The 21,376-nt window shown below is 40.6% G+C and overlaps 1 protein-coding gene across 5 annotated transcripts in view; it reads left to right on the top strand.

The window, feature by feature from the left end:
* RP1 (RP1 axonemal microtubule associated) overlaps positions 1–21,376 on the top strand; it is a 313,669-nt gene that overhangs the window by 89,728 nt on the left and 202,565 nt on the right. For all 5 annotated transcript variants that reach the window (XM_069957582.1, XM_069957581.1, XM_069957583.1 and 2 more), the window contains exons 20-21: positions 14,602–14,734; positions 20,484–20,635. In XM_069957582.1, the coding sequence (XP_069813683.1) occupies positions 14,602–14,734; positions 20,484–20,635 (285 nt within the window). The remainder of the gene's footprint in view (positions 1–14,601; positions 14,735–20,483; positions 20,636–21,376) is intronic.

The following is a 21,376-nucleotide window of genomic DNA, read 5'->3' as shown; positions in this document are numbered from 1 at the left end:
TGATTAACTGTAGATTAACTCTTTGTTGTCCTGTTTTGGTGCCTCATCTCTCTCCACCCCTCCCCTCTCCATAAGCAAGCCATGAAAACAGGGGGGAGAGTTTCAAACAGTTTTTTCATGATAAAAATGCATTTTCCGGCTAATAAACCCAATTACAAAGTTTCTTAAAATCGCCTGGACTATTGATTTCTGTAAAAAAAAAAAAAGGAAAACTTAAACGACAGTGACACTTTAAGCCCCTCTTACACGGAGCGACTGGAGGAGCAAACAAGTGCTGTGAGCGCTTGTTTGCTCCTTGTCCCTGCTCACTGCTGCCACTATTACACGTGAGGGCAGCAAGCAGGTAAGTACAGGGGGGCACAGGGAGCTGCGGGGGGGCTGCCAGGGTGATTGTCCGGTTAGATCGTCTGAGCAGCCTATAGCAGATAACAGCGATCTGCTGCCGCTGCTCCTATTTCAGGGAGTGACAGCAGCAGATCACTGCTATCACAGTCATTTGTCTTTCAACCTGTTGAAAGACAAACAACTGCAGTGATCAGTGGACATCTTTCATGTCGGCTGATCGTTGCCTTCTATTACGTGGGACAATTATCGACCGTAATGGCCGATATTGGCCGATAATCGTTCAGTGTAATAGGGCCTTTAGTCCTTATCCAGACCTTGGTATGAATTAATCATATAGGATATATGCTCAGTCCTGTGTATTGCCAAATAGATCGCTAATTGATTTCATCTGCTCTATATTGAGGCCACTTACATGGCGCGATGAGTAGTAACAAATACAGAGTGATTATGGCCCATCATGGCTTACAGCATAAGAGCTCTTCAGTGTGTATTGTCAGGCATTGTCAGGCTATGACTACAAGCCTTTTCATAAACCTCAGATTTGACTTTTGCTCGGTATTCCCCGGCTGCTTTGATCACATATGCAGGGGGTATCTGTAATAAGATGCTATTTGTTGTTTTATAAAGCAAATTGCTTATGATGGGACATTCAGCAAATATTTATCTTCACTTGTTTACTTTGTGACTGGAGTAACATCTCTGCGGCTTGATCGCTAGAATCACTTTGCATAACAAATTATACCATCTGGTTGCTTTAAATCTGTGTACTTTAGGAATATCAAAATGGAATAGAACTTAAGTCATTTTAATTATGCCCACATGATTTTTGGTGCCATATGTTCTATTGTATTTTGTACAGTCCATTTGATTACCACATGCCATAAATCTCCGATGATAATTTGAAGGGTGTCAATGAATTCCCTTTGCTTGAGGAAGCAATTAGAAAACAGGCAGAAGAGCACTTCCTAGTAACCAGATTTCACTGTGAGGAGATACTCGGCAATACTGTCTTGCAGTTTAGTGTGCATTGAAACTGCTTGCTGAAATGTAGTTTTGATTTATATCAGGAAAGACTTAAGAACTTGAATCTGTATAGTCTGGAGGAAAGAAGGGAAAGTGGGGACATGATGGAAACCTTTAAGTATGTTAAAGGACTAAGGCTACGTTCACACTACGTAAGTTTCCGGCCGTAACGCGTTCTGTGAATAAGCGGCCGGAAACTTACGTAGTTTGCGTACAATGGAAAGTATACGATCTACGGGCGCACAGTTCACACTACGTACGAACTTACGCCCGGATCGTATGCGGCGCCGTAAAAAATGAACCAGACCATTGTTTCGGGACGGAAATGCCGTAACTTATGCCCGTAGCGTAACATGCGGTCCCGTACGTAGTGGTGATTTGTTCATTTTGCCAGCTTTTTGTTCCGATCCAAAAGGTTCTGTGGGGTGTCCGGGGCTAGGCGAAGATTTCCAAGTAAAAGACCGCTGTTAGATCGCTACGAAGAGCGCTCGGGAAGCGTAAGTACGCTACGGGCGTAAGTTCGCGGTCCGTACGTATCCGGCCGCAACTTGCGTAAAGTCCCGGCCAGAGTTTCATACGTATATGTCCGGCCGCGAAAAATATGCGGCCGGACATATACGTAGTGTGAACCTAGCCTAAATAAGGTTCAGGAGGGAAGAGAACAAGAACAAGAGGACACAGTGAGGGGTTAGTTGAGGGAAAGATTAGAAGCAACATGAGAAAATATTACTTTACTGAAAGAGTAGTAGATGCTTGGAACAAACGTCCAGCAGATGTGGTAGGTAAATCTACAACAAAACAATGTAAACCTGCGTGGTATATATATATATATATATATATATATATATATCCTAAGATAATAAAAAGGGAAATACTAAAAGGGCAGACTAGATGGACCAGGGGGGCTTTTTCTGCTGACAATCTTCTAAGTTTCTATTTTTGTTTTTTATCAATACACATGAGTATGCGGTCACTTATACTTAGGCCCAGATTTATGAAAGGGTGTAAAATTTAGACTGGTGCAAATTGTTCGCAGCAACCAATCACAGCTCAGCTTTTAGCTGTGGTAAAATGAAGGCTGAGCTGTGATTGGTTGCTGTGGCCAGTTTGCACCAGTCTAAATTGTACACCCTTTGATTAATCACCCCCTTAGAGTAGGCTTTGTGTTTTATACTGTGAAGGTTTTCTGTGAACAAACATTTTTCCCTTTACTAATGCTCCCAGGTGCTGTGAAAAAAAACAAACAAACCCATAATCATTTCTTAGAGTGCCCCTCCGCTGTTGTTCTGATGGTATTCATGACCCTCTCTGCTTCTTCTTGCTTTAAATGGAGAGCCCATCCTGCAGGAACTATTTACAGCAGGGGTCTCAAACTCGCAGCCCTCCAGCTGTTGCAAAACTACAAGTTATCACCTGATAAATGGGTGACCTGGGACCTCCACCGATCACAATTATGAGTATCCTATGTCCTCTTGATTGCGTAGAGAATCCCTAAAGGATTTATGCTACATTTTTGCAATCTTTATCAAAAAATGGCGATTTTTATAAGCGTCACAGATTGTGGGGAATAAATAAATCGTTTGACCTACAGAATTTGGTGCAACATCTTTGCTCATTAGATCTTTTAAACAAACTAGAAAAATAGAGTTTTGTACTCTGTACAATAAATAGGTAGAGTTTAACAAAAAAAAAAAATGGGAGTGTTTAGTATAAAAGAAGGGTGCTGTGTCAGACTGAAAAGAGAACACCATTTCCTGCAGGACATACAGCAGCTGATAAGTATGGAAGGATGAGATTTTTTAAATAGAAGTAAATTACAAATCTGTATAATTTTCTGAAACCAGTTGATTTGAAAGAAAAATATTTTTGCTGGTCAACCCCTTTAAAGGTGGCAAAAACTTAAACTAGACCATCTAAAGAGGCACCAGAGTACCGTATTAAACAATCTGGTGGACATTTAGAATGTCTAATCTATGATAAGAATCGGGCACTTTTTTATTCATTCCCTTGTTGTGTTTAAGCACATTTCAGTATCTTGTAATGTGACTAAGCTATACTTCTGCTTGAAGGTAATGCACTTAGGAAACATAAAAATCACCAGGGATCTCTAAGAAAATCCAGCAGGGCAGCCAGGGCTTACCTACTATCATTGTGTCTTGCATGAGAGGGTAATAGACTGTTTTATGACAGTCTATTGTGCAGGTCTCATTTGCAGACTATCATCTGCTGTAAAATTGTCATTACTCTGCCGGCTGATTAATGCACAGGAGTAAAATAAATTCTCTGCCTGCACTCCACCAGGTTATTTCTCTATCTGACAACTCATGTCACGTTCAGTCAGCTTAAATCTATATAATCATGGTTCTAAGCTTCTTCTTATTCTCTACTCCCTACATTATAAAAGAGTTTGTAGGAATTTAGGTTCTGCATAATTCATTTACTCTAGAAAAGGGACAGCCACCTAGCAATAGGGCCGATGCCTCAGGAGATTTTACTCTGGGGATACACAGCAATTCCTGATCGCAAGATCCCTTCAGAAACCAGTTAGGAAATCAGTTTATATGGGAATATTTCCAGAGACGTATAGTCATCTAGTCTGGACTACTGTGCTACATCACTTATCAATCTTCCCTTCTCTAAACTCTTCTCAGTCCATTCAAAATGCAGCAGCCAGGTTCATCTTCCTCTCTTACACTTATGCCTCCCCCTGTACCAGTCACTGCACTGGTTACCCATCTTCTCCCTCATCTCTATTACCCTACCCCCTGTCTATGTTCTGCCAATGATTCAAAACTATAATCTTCAATAATCCAAACCTCTCATTCTTGTTTCCAATACTTTGCTTGTGTAGCACTAGTTCTAGTAAGTCTTCCCTAAAGACTCATCTCTATAGGCAGGCTTATAATAGTGACTATATGGCTAGCCCTAAAGACTCATCTCTATAGGCAGGCTTATAATAGTGACTATATGGCTAGCCCTAAAGACTGATCTCTATAGGCAGGCTTATAATAGTGACTATATGGCTAGCCCTAAAGACTCATCTCTATAGGCAGGCTTATAATAGTGACTATATGGCTAGCCCTAAAGACTCATCTCTATAGGCAGGCTTATAATAGTGACTATATGGCTAGCCCTAAAGACTCATCTCTATAGGCAGGCTTATAATAGTGACTATATGGCTAGCCCTAAAGACTCATCTCTATAGGCAGGCTTATAATAGTGACTATATGGCTAGCCCTAAAGACTCATCTCTATAGGCAGGCTTATAATAGTGACTATATGGCTAGCACCTCTCACCTTTCAGTCAGATGTGTCCCTCTATGATCCATGCACTTTGTATCTGCACACACAGATTGGCAACTGGCTCATCTTTCTATATGTGCACACCACTATTTATATACGATGGCCATACCATGATATCAATCAGTATTTTGTCAACTCTATTCCTCATAGATTGTAAGGTCTTGTGAGCTTTCACTTCTCTTGTGTCAATAATTAATGTGCAATTCTGTAATGTCTGACTGTCTGCTTCTGTAGCCTCAGAATTGTAAAGCGCTGCAGGATTTTTTGGCGCTATATAAATAAACACTATTATATTGGAGTGAACAGTGGTAATTACAGAAGTGACCACTAGATGTCTCTGGTGTTAGTAAAAGGTAATGACTCTGTAGCGATGAGCTCATCGTTTCTTGCTCTGCTTTCTCTCTCTCTCTTTCTTTGAGATTACAGAACCTGCACACCTTTCTGGTGAATTATAACATATGGCCATGGTTCAGTTCAGTGCCTAATCCTTTTCTGCAAGGGCCTCTCCAGCCACATCACAGAGATGTCAGGGCCTCAGCATTGCTCACTGCACAATTTAAATAATATCTGTACCTTTCATTTGTCTCTTGAATGCAGTATAATAGTATAATAAGCAGAAAAAAAAACAGTCAATAAGCCATCGATTCACCTACACCTTCTTATATATGTTATATTTTTTGGAGTCCTTTGAAACCACACTAATGTTTTTCTTTGTTCTATGTAGGTAGAAATGGCTTTGACCACATGAGCACATGCTGCGTGGTGAGCTGTTTCCTTCTGCATTTTTTTTTCTGAGCTATCTGGATGGTTTGGCCACAGAGGGAAAGTACTGTGAATATTAAACATCTCAGGAATGGGAATTAGAACAATAGTTGTAATTTGTCTGTTCTCTTATCAGTAGTTCTCTGATTCTCTGCGTCTTTCCTGTAGATGTCTTATTTTAGGCTGAAGGAGATGCCCACAGTCTAATGCTAAGTGTGTCCTTTATAGGAATGTGACGCACTCATGCGGCATGGATTTATTCTATCTAGTTTATGTCAATGCTGTATGTATGTACTGTACCGAAAATTGCATATAAATGTTAAAGAGGATCCACAAGATACCTAACTGTAGTATCCCAGTACAGGGGTCACTAAGTTTTCACCGCCTGTCAGAATGTAACTCTCTCAGGTGTCACACCAAGTGCTGTCAGCTGTGATTTTTACTCCAGCCACTAGGTGTCTCACTCTCCCTAGTGCACAGCTGCAGTGTGTGTAAAGGGTTAGCCTAACTGTGTTATGTTTAACCAGTCACAGGTGCAGACACTCTACACTCTTCTGCTCTCTATCCTATTGTATTCTTGTCACATGACCCTATATAGGATAGAGGTTTTCCTGTGTGCAATGCAGGGCAGTTTAGTTCAGTTCTGATCCTGTTCTATGAGAGTCTAACATCCCATATGCAGTGCTAAGCACTAGAGGGCAGGTAACCAGAAGTCAGTCAGGACAGTCTTCCCCTAAGAAGAGGAAGAGGGACTGATCCCCAGTAAAGCAAAGATGCACTCAGCTGAAGTACTTTACTGACACTACGCTCGACTATTTGGGTAAATCTTCACTAGTTAGCTCAACCTAGAGACAGAGACCCGGGACTCATACTACCTCACTTGGCGGTCTCCGAACTAGTGTAGGCAGAAGGCGGTCAGATATCTTCAGACATATCTTAATGTGAGTATGAGGATTTTCTTTTCCAGTATCCTATTCAGCAGGCATCCTGGCAGAGTACTGTTACTATTTAGACAAGGGCTACTATCCGGCCCCCTAAACTACCCTTGCACACAAGCTTCTTTTCTCAATACTACCTCAAGTCTCTATTGTATTATTTATTCATCTTTAACACTGAAGACCACACTTTTGCATCTTGTATAGTTGTCAGTGTCAGGTATGGCAAGATGCAGTCAGACAAGACAAGGACAGTGAGCCCTAAGCTGAACCCACCCACTGTCCCTGACAAACAAAACAATAAATCCAAGGTCAACAATTCGGGTCAACAATAACGGTGGGCAGCAAAAATACAAAATTGGCAGATAAATCGGGTAAAAGAGAACGAGCAATAAGTCAGGGCAAGTGGCAGACAGGATAGTGAGGGAACAGGCAAAGGTCAGAGATACACACAGCAGATAAAAGAGAAAATATGCTTAGCCTAGGCTGTGCTAATAGCCAGCAACTTGCTACTGGCCATGCTGACTACTTATGGGGACCAGGTGCCCAGTCCAGATCCCTATTACACTGGCACTCAGATCCACAAAGACCCTGACTGGCAAAGGCATATGTCAGTCAATGGAAATAGCATACTGCTCAGCTGCAGGAATCAAGCTAGCAGAGTAACTCTTGCATTGCCAGGAGGCTGAGAGGCAAAGCGGGTGGGGCTGAACAAATAAAAACAGAACCCTGTTCAGACCATGTTCAGTGCCTTCTGCACCGCACAACCCAAACTGAGGAGCACAAAGGTCCATTCCTGACAGTAGTCTTAGGAAATTATCTGAATGTAGTCAGTGGCTGGCTCCACTCAGGCTATTGAAATCAATGGGGTCCGTCCCTGTCAGTACCCAGATGAGTTTTTCTCTCCATTGGAATCTACCTGTGCTCTGCTTTATGTCTTTGCTGTTCACGCCCAGCATTAGACCCTAATTGCACTGCATGTACTTTTATAAATAAAAGTTTAGCTTATGATTTTGATTAAAAATGTTCTACTGTTTGGCTTTTGCTGCTTATATGTATATACACTGCAGCTTGCTCGGTGCCATTTCATCTGACAGCTGATGGCTCAGTCTCTATCCTGTAGGCACAAAGGTGTCCGTGGTGTTTATAAGGCCAGCACACAGATTATTAATAATGCATGTTTGCACCTTCCCCTTTGTGTTGTGTGCAGGTCTCCTTTCTAGTGTCTGATCAAGGTTTACCATATAGTTGCAGGATTGAACTGTCTGACCTGTCTGCTTTTTCATTACCGATCTGATTTGATTTTTGAGCCCTTTCCTCATCTTATTTTCCTTACAATGTTGTGAGCGACTGCCGCCTGCCTGAATACAGTATTGCTTGCTGATTCTGTACTGCACATATAATTCTCTAGTCTTCTCTATGTTTACTACTGGTAATATAAATTATTCAAAGATTTATTATATGAAAATTCCCACTGGGAATATTTCCACTGGGATCTAATTCTTCACATTCCACACTGGTGATCAGCACCAAATCAACCTTAAAAGTAACAGTAAGAACACGCAGAGCAGCAGCTAAAACCCCATGATAGCGGTTCTGTGTCTGTTTTCTATAATAGGTTATAAACAGCTGCACAATTTTCTAAACAATCAGCATTTTTTTACATGTTTTGGGGGTAAAACTGAGAAAGCATGGGTTGTGTTATCTGCAAGCCTGTCTAGCTGCTGAAGAAGATCCACTCTTGTCCTAAAATGTAAATCAAGGCTTCCCTATCATCTCTCCCCACCCAAAATGTTCTAAGCAGTTGAGCCTTGTGTTAATACCAGTATATATACTGCTGTATGTCCACAGTGCTGTTGTGTACTCCCCCCCCCAACAGTATCAGCTCAATGCTGAGTGTAACTCTTTCCTTGCTGTGATCCTGATGCTGATGTTTCTTTCATTTTTTGTTTACATAACACCTTGTAGATCCAGTGCATCAGTAAATCCTCCTCCATTCCAGGAAACAAATAGTGCTGTACTGTGTAAATTATTAGCTCAGCACAGTGACTCTGTTCAGTCCAGTGGACTCATCAGTGCTATATCATGATAGAGCAGAGAGGAGTATGTGCTGTGCTGTGATTGGCTAGATAAGTAAGGGAAAGGAAATCCATGTATGTGTTCTAGCTCTGCCTTCCCCCTTCCAAAATGGATAGAAGAAAATATAGATGTGAACATTGAAAGGGACTCTCAGGGGCCCAATATCAGCAGTGAGAGCACTAGAATTGCCCAGTCACCACATAGTTTTAAAAATTCTTTTGCACGACAGTTATGCTTTTTTTATTATCATAATTCATAAATTACATACTGAATTCACCACAAAGCTACATAAATTATCAGAATTTCTTCTTTATATACATGTTTCTTTCATTTAATTTCTTAGCCGACACCAATCTGGAGAACCGCATTTTTTCATTAATATATAAAGTACCAATAGAAAAAAATGTAAATATTAAATTGTGACATTCCTGATCTCGCACGGTATATGGCGTCAGCACAAAAACCCGCCAATGCAAAATTGCACATTTTTTGTCACATCAAATCCAGAAAAAATTTAATAAAAAGTGATCAAAAAGTCGCATATACGCAAGCAAGAGAAAAAACAGATCATAGCGCAAAAAATGCCACCTCACACAGCCCCATAGACCAAAGGATAAAAGTGTGGTAAGGCTGGGAATAGAGCAATTTTAAACACATTTAGTTTTTTTTAAAGCAGATGAAATAAAAGTAATATAAATTACATATAGGTGTAATCCTACTGACTTAAGGAACATATATAACATGTCAGTTTTACTACAGAATGAATAGCGTAAACACCCCCACCCAAAATAAAAAAAAATCCCTTTTTTCCATTTCACTGCACAAATAAATTTTTTCTGGTTTCACAGTATACTTTATAGAAAAAATAAGTCTGCCATTGTAAAGTACAATTATTGGCACAAAAAATAAGGGCTTATTTGGGTCTGTAGGTAAAAAAAAATGCAAGCGCTATGGCCGTTTAAGCACGAAAAGAAAAAAAAAAGAAAACGCAAAAATGAAAATTAGCCCGGTCCTGAAGGGGTTAACTAGCACATAGAATTACAATAAAACGTAAAACATACTTGCTAAAAACATTTAAAAACGCAGCGTGTGAACCTAGTTTTATGTTAAGGCTATGTTCACATTACGTAAAACTACGGCCGTAGTTCTCGCCACAGAACTACGGCTGTAGTTTTGCGGGGTGGAACATAGCCTTGTGTGCAATTGGATCCCAGCCGGAGCGTACACACATCGTATACACTTCGGCCGGGATCTGTGCGGCACCGGAAAAAACTGACAGGTCAGTTTTCTGCGGCCGGAATCAGTGATTTCCGGCCACAGAAAGACCTGTCAGTTCACACAGTGAAGCGAGAGGCTCCGGCTGTGGGCTATGGTAAGCTCTGATGCGGGTGCGCGCTGATGCGCCCGCATCAGAGCCCTGCGGCCGGAAAGATCATCCGGCCGGTACTTAAGTACTGGCCGAGATGATCCGGCCAGAGACCAGCCATTCCGTGACCCAGCCGGGGTCACGGAATGGCCGGTTTCATACGTAGTGTGAACATAGCCTAAAGGTGCAAATATTTTGTCAAAATATAATGTACATCTTCTATGCAGTTGGATAACCTCGAAATGTACAGTACAATTCCAATACTTTATTTTTCTATTGGGAGACATTTATAATCGCATCAAATAAAAGCACATTTTCCATGGTCAACTCAACGAGCTCAGTGTCATTCTTGTATGACATTCATGTTCTCAGTGTCATTCTTGTATGACATTCATGTTCTCAGTGTCCTTCTTGTATGACATTCATGTTCTCAGTGTCATTCTTGTATGACATTCATGTTCTCAGTGTCATTCTTGTATGACATTCATGTTTCCCATATAGAGAATAATACCATTCTTCACCTTGTTTGTTCTTTCCTTGTGTCTGATGGACTTGTTATATATATTGAGCCTCAGACAATCCCATTTTCTGTCCTGCTTACTGACTAGCTTCCGTTTTCTGCCAATTCCCTTGGTATAGATTTAATGCCATGACTGTTGCCAACCTGAGTTAATGGACAATGGTATCACCTCTGTTACTACCCGCTTTTCTGCCTATTATCCTCCCATGATGCCTACACATACACTCCGATAACCCGACCAAAGCCTGGACTTTTTAGTTAGTCCTTGAAGATGCTTGAAGCAGATTACTATTATCCACAGTCTCTCCTATGTGATTGTTTGTCTTGTCATGGACATTATAGATGAGATGTAGAAGTACTGCATACTGAGGACTCGCACAGTACTTATACAATACTATACAGCTTAGAATTGTCGACCTTTACTTACTGTATAAAATTGCTGAACTGAGCAAACCAAATATTTAACATCACCTTCTTGTGACTAATCCTTTAAAAATATCTTCAAGGTCTTCTCCAAGTATATTTATATGTAGATGGAGATCCCATTTAAAGTGACACTGTCACCCCCTTTGTGCATTCTGACATCTCTACACAGGTGTAAAGGGTAAATTTAGCGTTTTTCATACCTTATTTCATATCGTACGTCATGGTGCTTGTTCAAGTAAAAAGTGTCCTTTTATCAACTGCAGATTGTATTAAGTGGGCGTGACCTCACGGCACTAGCGCCACTTAGCCCCGCCCACAAAGACACCGTTGGTCCCCTTGATGCCCATTGGTTGGCTGGCGTAAAGGGGGTGGGGTCTAGACCTCTCGACCAGCCTGTTCCAATGGTCTTCAAGGGGGCGGGGTAAACTGTGGTGTTGTTGGCGGGGCTAAGGAATTTAGATTTGGACAAATTTATTTTAGAAAAATTTAAAATTCCATTATCTCTAAGATTGATCAAACATGGTACCAATAAAAATTACAGATTACAGAACACAATAGAAAGACTTTAAAAAAAAAACTATAGGGATCAGAATATGATGATGCAAAGCAATTTTTTTTCAGCTTTAGGCTTAGTTCACACATTGTACGAACAACATTAAAATCAATGCAGAACAGCCTGAAATAATTGACGTGTCAATTGTTCAATACATTGTGTGAACTATAGCTGTTGTTTGCAATTACTTCAGTGCAGCATTTTTTTTTACAAGAACAACCATTGTTTTAATTATAAACAATGGTCGTTCTTGTCATAAAAAAAAAGTATGTTGTGTGAACATAGCCTAAAAAAAACAACTAATAATAGAGAAACAACAAAAACTACATAATTCTGGTTTTGCTATAATTCTACTAACCCATAGACCACAATTAAAATGAACCCTACTGCTATCAGCTACTTGGTTCTCTAATAATGGTTTTTAATAAATTGTATGCCATCAGTTAGGAATATCAAGTGTGATTGGTTGTTAGTCTTACTACTGGGATGCCCACTGATGTTGCCTCAGTTCCCATCTTTAGTGAGAAAGTATGGGTCGATATTCATAGAAAATAATAGGTAGAACAGAAAAGGCAAATATACATAATTTCCCTAAAAACAGGAACCAAAACTCTTATTTTTGGACTCAACAACTTGCGTAAAGAGTCACTATCATCAGCCATATCAGTAGTTATTGCTTGCAGAGGTTCTCACTGCTAAGACCCATTGTGATCAGGAGATTTAGCTGGGGATAGCAGAGCCATCTGTTTCCCAGCCGTATCTCCGTAATGGCTATTTCTGACAATGAGGCTACATTGTTGGAATTAGTGTGTGGCCAGAGAGCAGATCGAGATGCTGCTGCACTCTCTCTCCGGCTATATCTCCTAATCACAGCCGGTCTCAGCAGTGAGATCCGCTGCAATCAATAAACTTTGACAAGTCAAAAGTTATTTTTATATGACAGAATCTTTAAATTTAGAATATTATTCTTTCACAGACATGCTTTTGATTCTCATCTCAAGCTACTTTGTATTTGTGTACTACAGACAGTACAGCTTTGTGTTTATTAGGTAATGAATAGATCTCCCATAGACTCCTGCATGTCACTTGCAGCATTCATCTCTATCTGTGCTGGAGGCTGCTACAGCAACCAAGAGAACTGTCACCGCCGTCTTTAATGTGCTGATCACTGAAAGTACCCCCTCACTATTCTCTTGTCTTTCCACTCACTGTCTGCAGCAGACATCTTAACACAAAGTTCTGTACTCATTGAGCTTTAATGTGTTATTTTGCATGTACTCATACAATAGATATTCTGCCTGGAAAAGATCTAAGTGCTTTCATCTGCGATTCTTGGAATGATAGATGGTTGATGCAGTCAATGCCAACGATAATGAACATCAGACATAAGAGTCAAAAATTGAAATTATTTAAAATTTGCATATTTATGAATAGTATATAGGTTTTTACTCAGGGAAACTGATCTAAAGCATTCACCGAGTGGCATTAAGGAAGAAAGGCCTTACCAGCCAATCCATGGCAGTTCTAGGGCCACAGATTTTATTATCATGATAAATACCATTGTGATGGTATTAGATCCAGCAACACCAACACCAACCAAATACCACCACATAGTGAATATATTACGTAGCACAATATTCCTACCCAATAACACCACATACCATGATGGGGCATTAAATACCCCCCAAAAGTGCCAAACACATGCAACAATGCGGCCTCACCGGATGCAGCATTGTTCCATTTCCACCACTTTTACAGTAGCAACTTGTGCACTTGGTGACCATAATGTCTTTGCTGGCCCTTCCACTCTTCGTGCTGGGGTGGCATTACTATGGCACTGTCTGCTCTGGAGATTCTGCTTTGTTCTGGTGCCCAGCTCTGTCGGGGACCTCACCGTTTTCATACTTCAAATGAATGAATTATAAAAGGATTTTCCAGATGTCCTTTGATTTCAGATTTTTCACGCTAAATGGCTTGTAATCTTCAAAGAGAAACGTAACATTAACCCCACACATTTGGATGGAGAAGTAGCTTAAATCGTGTGTGACACACTGCCCAGGGGTAAAGTTGTGTTCTCCTTTAAAGCAACATACAAACATGGGCAAATATCGAGAATGGGAAATTCTCTACTTTAACCTTTTCCAAGAACAATTACGGTGGTTAGTGGTTTTAAAGCGATTATTCAGGGTTAGTAAAAGCACAGCTACTTTCTCGCAAGAATAGCACCACCTCTGTCCCTAGGTTGTGTGTGGTATTACAGTTCAGCTCTATTCACTTAAATGGAAATGAGCTGTTTCTGGAAGAAAGGAGAGATGTTTTTATAAGGCTGGGTATAAAGTTTGTTGGTTTCTAAACAATGGGGAGAAAAAGACACACAAGATGGCAAGACGTACAAGACGTACACTGGTAAACCCATTCTACCCTGCACCTGGCACAGGCCTTGCCGCCCCCAACCCCCTCCTCCCATCAGGTGACACTGCTGCCGTACGCCAGGAAAAAGAGACAATCTTCCCCTATGGCTTATGACAGGGGCACATTTTAATAAGAGTCCCTCTGGTGCTGCTATTGCTTGAATGAGGAGCGAGTTACAGAAAAAAGCTACAAACCACACACAAGGGTTACTACAATGTCACCGGAACCAACTTCAAACACAATAAGCTAATCTGCTTACAAACAGTATCTGAGTTACTAAACCCTAGATCAGGGGTATCCAGCTGTTGCAAAACTACAAATTTTATCATTTTCTATCTGTAATTCCCATCTAAGGGCCAGTTCACACTGAGGAATCAGCGCTGAATCAGTGAGGAAAGTGTTCCGGGTGGGAAGCATTCTCACAGAATTGAAAAGAAATGAATGAATTATTCCGGGAGGAATCTGCAAGGAAAGTGTTCCCCCTGAAATCACCTCTGGCAGAATTCCGCACAAATTCATTTTTCATTTAATCAAATTCATTGATTTAATTCCGCTGTGTGAACTGCAGAGCGCAAATTCCATTAAACTCAATGAAGTTTGACTCCGCACTATATTTTCAGCGCTGATTCTTCATTGTGAACTGGCCCTAAAGCTTCGACTGTCCAGTCCTTATGGCAATTGTAGCTTTTTAACAGCTGGTGGGCTGTGAATTTGCCCTCCCTGCTCTAGAGAGAAGACATTAGCTGCAACCATTTCCACATTGTCCTCTCCCTTTGCTATTTCTAATTGATCCCTCACACATGGCCGATCTATAAATACAATAAAAATAAATAATTATGTTAATAATGTCCAAAAAATGGTTAATCTATCTTTTTAGACAATTCTACAAAAAATGAAAGATGGAAAAACATATACATTTGAAGCAAACAGGTGGTTATCCAAACATCATGGAAATGGAGATCTGGTGTGTGAGCTGCCAGTGGTTGAAGATGGCGTTGCAATTTATCCAGGTAAGTGTTTTTGTGACTTGATGACTTGAATGTCCTTATACCTAATGACATAGATCTGCCTGAGGACCAGGGGTGTAATGTCGTTCCTCTCACAGTCTCAATTCAGAGGCGACTAGCTGAGATGGCTCTCCATGTGCTTTACCTTGTTTCGTTCGCTCAGCCGTAACAATTCCACTACAATAAACACTGTGCTTTACTTTTATTTTCAATTTGCTTATTAAATACTCAGTGGTTGTTTATGAGCCTTATAAAAAATTGCTGCTCCCTCCAATTTTTAATCTTTCCTTAATGAGCGGCATTTAAATGTTCTTTGTCTTTACATTAACAGCACAGTAACTTTATATGTGCCGCCATGAAACAAAAACCTGCCAAAAACATTCTCCCTCTTTTATTCCCATTGTATATTGGTTATTTGGATTTCCCTTTATTTCGATACCAAGCAGATAGCAACAGAAGGCAAAAGGCAGCGGTGAAGATAGAATTAGGAAGTTAAAGTTTAACCATGTAATAACCAGTGTGATCTGGTTCTAAATGAGTACACCTTTTTTCAGCATTTTTGCATATGTGGTTCTCAATCTTTCTTTTTTTTCACCCTGGGCTACTGAAAGTTTTTTTGTAACACATTGGGCAGTTTTTGCAAAACAGTTTTTTAACCTTTTTAGAGTTTTATAGTTATATTGTGTCCATGAAGTTAAGTTATTTTTTATTTTATATTTTTATGTAAATTTCCATTCAAATAGCGTCCTTGTTTTGTTTCCGTTGTCTTGATATATACTTGAAGGCAAAAGCTATGGTGATGGCTTTTGTATTTTATTATTTTTTTTTAAACTATTGCTTATTCCCCTCTCTCTCTCTCTCTCTCTCTCTCTCTCTCTCTCTCTCTCTCTCTCTTGATTTCTCTCTTCTTTTTTTAATCATAGTGAAAAATTTTAGCAAAGTTCTTTGGACCCAATTTAAATTGGATGTTTGGTGACTAAGATCTCTCCAGGTTTAGCACAAAAGCTTCTTAGGGTCGTATTACAGACCGGTGTAGAAACTTTAGCTGCAGCAGCAGCAGCAGGGAGTGGGCAGATATGAGAAAAACATCAGCGGAGTGTGGAAATGTATAAAGTTAATTTATTTGTTTTTTTTACACAGTCATCAGCCATTGACCATGCATCGCTATTTCAAGTAATGATGTGCATATCAATTCTTTGAGCTGAGGAGAGCAGAGGCGCGCAGGCCCTCTTATAGACATGTGGCCTGACACTGAAGCAGGTAGAATTCTGTGGCGGAGAGTTCCGTCACGGAATTCCGCCCCATTTGCTCAGTGTTAACATACCCTAACTTCAAAGAAATGTTCCCTGTCATGACATTAGTGACTGCCAGAGTGGATTACAATAAATGCAATGATATAACTGCTGCCTCTGTTCACTACATGATGCCAATTTTGTTCTTTCTAGGCTGTAAGAGAAGCAAAAAGCAATAAAACCCCATTCTGTCTTTTCCTCAAGGTCTCTGGTTGTCCCTGATAGCCAAGTTCCCACCCTTCTCCTACTAGATTACCGAAGCTTTAATCCTACAACATACATTTCCAATGACATCATTAAAGCCCACATCCAGGCAACATGTACAGTGCTTGGTTGTTATTGATTTAAACCTATATTTAATTTTAAGCAGATTGGAATGGTCATTTTTTGACCAGGGAAGAATATTCATCTCATTCCTAAAGCGAATCTGTACCCACAATCTGACCCCCCCCCCCTTCCAAACCACTTGTACCTTCACATAGCTGCTTTTAATCCAAGATCTGTCCTGGGGTCCGTTTGGCAGGTGATTCAGTTATTGTCCTAAAAAACAACTTTTAAACTGGCAGCCCCGTGCCCAACGGTCGGGGCTTAGATTGTATATGCATTAGGCTGGCACAACCTCTCTGTCCCTCTTCCCCACCCTCCTTATGATTAGGAATGCTCCAGAAATGCTCCCCACCTGTGTGAATACTGAACATGGGCTGGATCATTATGCACCTGTGCAATGTTCAGACAGGAGTAAATGTTCCAGTGGCATTCCTAATGATGAGGAGGGTGGGAAGGAAGGACAGAGGGGTGGTGCAAAGTTAGGGCACAGATACTCCCGTTGGGCATGGGGCTGCAAGTTTAAAAGTTGTTTTTTACGACAATAACTGCATCACCTGCCGAACAGACCCCAGGACAGATCTTGGATTAAAAGCAGCTATCTGAAGTGATTTGGGGGGTCAGATTGTGGGTACAGAGTTGCTTTAATTTAGAGGAAATTGTGTTTTCTTTACCTTCATGAAACCTGTCGCGTCTACCCTCTACCTGACTGCAGGGTTTCTGCAAATCTTTGGCACCAAAAAGTCTAACTTCTATAAAACACCAAATTCTATACAGTGAACAAAGATGAATAAAGAGGAACTTTAACTTTATTTGTTTTCACACAGTGGATCCATGTGTTTCTAGATTTTCTTGAACATGATATACAAAACTCCACATAAATAAAACCAGAATTGCATATTTTGGCCACGTCACATTCCACAAAACATGTAATCAAAAAGTTCCATCAACCCCAAAATGATACGAATAAAAAAGTACAGTTGACCACACCAACAATGAGCCCACACACAACTCCATAGATAGAAAATATAGATAGATTAAAAAAAAAAGGTTTTTCAATTTAATAAACAAAAAAAGTCACTCTAATGGCCCTATTCCACGGGTCGTTTAGAGGAGCAATATCGTTCGTATTCGGCCGATATCGGCCGCTACGAACGATATTCATCCCGTGAAATAGAGTGCAACGATCAGCCGACATCGTTCATGTTGAAAAACAAGCGACTGATATAGCAGCGATCTGCTGCCGTCGCTCCGTTGAATAGGAGCATCGGCAGCAGGCGCTGCTGTATCCTATGGGCTGCCCGGACGATCAGCGATCCCCCGGGCAGCCCCCCAGCAGCTCCCCGCCGCCCCTCCCGCACTCACCCGCTCGCTGCCGCCGCGTTGAATAGCGGGGGCAGCGAGTGAGGAACGAGGAGCAAACAAGCGCTAATAGCGCTCGTTTGCTCCTCCAAACGACTCATGGAATAGGGCCATTAGAGAAAGGGGTGAAACAACTAAAAAGGGAAAACAAGGACATAACTATTGTTTTTTTAGGTGTTTTGGAGATAAGTCGTGGTCAAAACATTGCAAGCCACCTTTCTTTCTCTGTTAAAGGGGTTGTCCAGGTTCAACAAAACAAATGACATCTTTTTTTCACAAACGCCTCATCTGTCCATGGGTTGTGTTTGCTATTAAGGCTCAGCTCCATTTATGTGAATTGGTTACAAGTACGCAACATTTAGATAAGGGTGGCACTGTTTGTGACAGAAAGCAGTCGCGTTTTATCTAAACTCAAACAAACCATTTCCCACAACCCTAAAGCCATGGTCTTAGGCTTCTACAGTATGTAAAAACATGCACGTGCATGGTGACCAAAGCAGCAACCCATACCTTTGTAGGACTCTCTTCTCAAGTTTTATTTAAAAAAATTATTGATTGACTATATATGTGAGAAGTAAGCAGAATCATATACCTCCATCCTGGCATGGTCCTAAAAAAATCTAGGAAAGGAAGTACAATAACACTGAGCCCTATACAGTGTTTATGGACTCTCCACATTGAAATAACCAAGACATATATTTTGAGTGCCAGGCAATTCATTTTATAGTTTTATATATATGATATGAAGATTTATACGTAATTTTTCTTTTTTAGATTTTCTAATTTACTTTACAAGTTTCTGTTCTTATATTACGCTGCTAATTTGCTGTTTTATTTTTCAGTCAGTAGCGACTTCACATGAGCCAAAAAACTTACCAGTCTCCAGTTAAAATTCATAAAACGAATCCAGCTTTATCTGATCATTACCTTGCAAGTTACATTTTAGAACTGCCTTTCTCTTTTTCATTTAATTTAAGCCTCTTCTCTTAATATCCGTTTTAGGAAAGAAATGGCTGAATGTATTGCAAATCAGCTAGGCTCAGAATGATTGCATTTCTTTTTTTTTTTTCATTTTGGATCCGGTAGCTGTGGTGCTGCCTACTGAGTACTAAGTTTGATAGACAAGTCCTTTATTTTCTATATCTATGGCAAAAGAAGAAAGTATTAAAGGGCTCGCTCCATTAAAGTAACAGAGCTGAAATAATGCCCTGACAAACAAAGCCCAGTCTATACTATTACCACAGATATATTTACATTACCATAGACAATCCAAATGGCCTTGTAAACAGGTTTAATAACAGAACATATTGGTTGAGAAAGTGATCCTGGACCACCACTGATTTCTCGAGTAAAATGACCATTGTTGTTTCAGCTCTCCTCCATTTGATAGTATATGTGATCTGTAAAAGAGATGATCGAACAGCCGAAAATTTTAGGTTCGATCAAACTTGAACCTTACGGGACCTTCTGCATTTGATTCCTGATGCCTTCCCGGTCTGTGGGGGAGGAGGAGACAGCCCGGGTACCGCCTGGAATTCCGGAATACAGCCTAGGTAATAGGCTGTATCTTGAAATTCCAGGCAGTACCCGGGCTGTCTCCTCCTTCCCCACGGACCAGGAAGGCATCAGGAATCAAATGAGGAAGGTCCCGCAAGGTTCGAGTTCGATCGAACCTAAGATTTTCGGTTGTTCGATCGTCTCTATTCTGTAACATATTTGTAAATCACTTCATTTACCAAAGGGAAAAGAGGAGAGAGAGAAAGAGAATGACTCTGGGCTTTCTAAATAGAGGTGGAGGCATTATCAATTTTACAGGGAATCAGCATTGCCCATAAAAGGTACATCAAGGCTTCCTTCTCAACATACAGGCCAGTGCTTAGTGTAAAATCTTCCTTGCCATGCTGCTGCTTCTTTCCTTTCTGCACACATGGCACCTTGCAAAGCCAGTGCATCAGTAACTCATTCTCCATCCACATGCCATCTATAGTACAGTACTATATTATGTAAATCTCCCCTCATCACAGTCTCACTAGCACTATGTTATGGCATAACAGAGTGCTGTGCTGTGATTGGTCATAGAAATAAGGATGGACGTCCTGTGTGTGTACTGGAGGTCTGGTCTCACTACCTAGAAATGTAGTGAATAAGAAATGGAGTAAAAAAGAAACATGCATATAACCAGATTGTTCATCAAAAAGGTATCTTTATTCCAACAATCCTTGTAAAAAAAATACAATGGCAGACATGAAAAACAATTTAAACATATACATGCTTACATTAACAACAATTACAAATCTACCTTGCCTGCCATGAATAAAGCAACAGGCACCCCATGTAAACTAAACCCGACCTCATTGTGTAGAAGGATACTGCAGAATCATAATTTATCTGTCAGAAATGTGGTGCCTTTTCCTTTATTCATAGCAGGGCAATGTAACTTTTTAATTGTTATTAATGTAGACTTGTAAATGTTCAACTTGTTTTTCATGTCTGCCATAGTATTGTTTGTTACAAGGATTGTTGGAATAAAGATGCCTTTTTAATGTACAACCTGGTTGTATGCATGTTTCTTTTTTTCTGGTCTGGTTTAGTGCTATGCAACGGACATTGTTAAACGTAGTGTGAACATAGCCTTTTAGTGAATACTTGATTTACTGTCTTCTCTTTCCTGTGATTCCACTCTTCAAATCAAAGCAGCTAAATGAGAATGTGGCAACATATAGAGCACTTTTGATTGTGTAGTGATGATAGATATGTGTCTGTCTTTTTTCTAGTTGTTAAGTACACGATCAAAGTCTATACAGGACATCTCGAACAAGCGGGCACTGAGGCTCAGGTTTATATCTGCTTGTATGGAGAACGAGGAGACTCAGGAAAAAGAACTTTGTTCAGACCAGGCTTGGTAAATCCTTTCAAGCAAGGGCAGGTAAAACTCCTATTTATTGCATACCCTGCTTTCTAAATTGAGATAAAGGGCTTAATAACATTCTGGATATGGACAACCCATGTACACATAACCTATTAAGGCAGTCACCAAATGGAATTCTCTCTGTAAACCATAATGGAGACCTGCTTTATGTTTGACTTTGAATGGCCTCTGTACAGGTGAAATGTCTGGCTTAATCCGCCAGTTTGCCAGGTATGTCAGGAACTGGGCCCAAAGTGGTACTCCACGGTGGCTCCAGTATGTTAATATGCAAAAGAGGAGCTTGTGGAGCCTCATTGAAGAGTCTCAAAACACAGGACTAACCAGATATCCTTCCGGGAAGGACCCAGCCAAGGGGCAGCTCCTGTTAGGAAACCACCAAAACCACCATATTAAGTGGCCCTATAAGTCAATGTAATGACAAGGGATAAACCAAGGCTAGGTAACCATCCATATACAGCTGTTTCGGGGTGTTGCCCCTCATCAGTGTGGTGCAGGATTCTGGCTAGGTGGGAGCAATGCCTAGTAGAGCCATAAGAGAAACTGATTGCTGAACTCCAGGAGACCAGCCAAACAACAACACTGCCGGCTGCTAGTGAAAGCGCTCAATGCAGTGAAGTCCTAGGTGCATTGCCCCCTGGGAAACATGAATATGCAAAAGAGGAGCCCGTGGAGCCTCATTGAAGAGTCTCAAAACACAGGACTAGCCAGATATCCCTCCAGGAAGGACCCAGCCAAGGG

Source organism: Dendropsophus ebraccatus, chromosome 2, assembly GCF_027789765.1.
Source record: "Dendropsophus ebraccatus isolate aDenEbr1 chromosome 2, aDenEbr1.pat, whole genome shotgun sequence".
NCBI lineage: Eukaryota > Metazoa > Chordata > Amphibia > Anura > Hylidae > Dendropsophus > Dendropsophus ebraccatus.
This window is presented reverse-complemented; position numbering and strand designations above follow the sequence as displayed.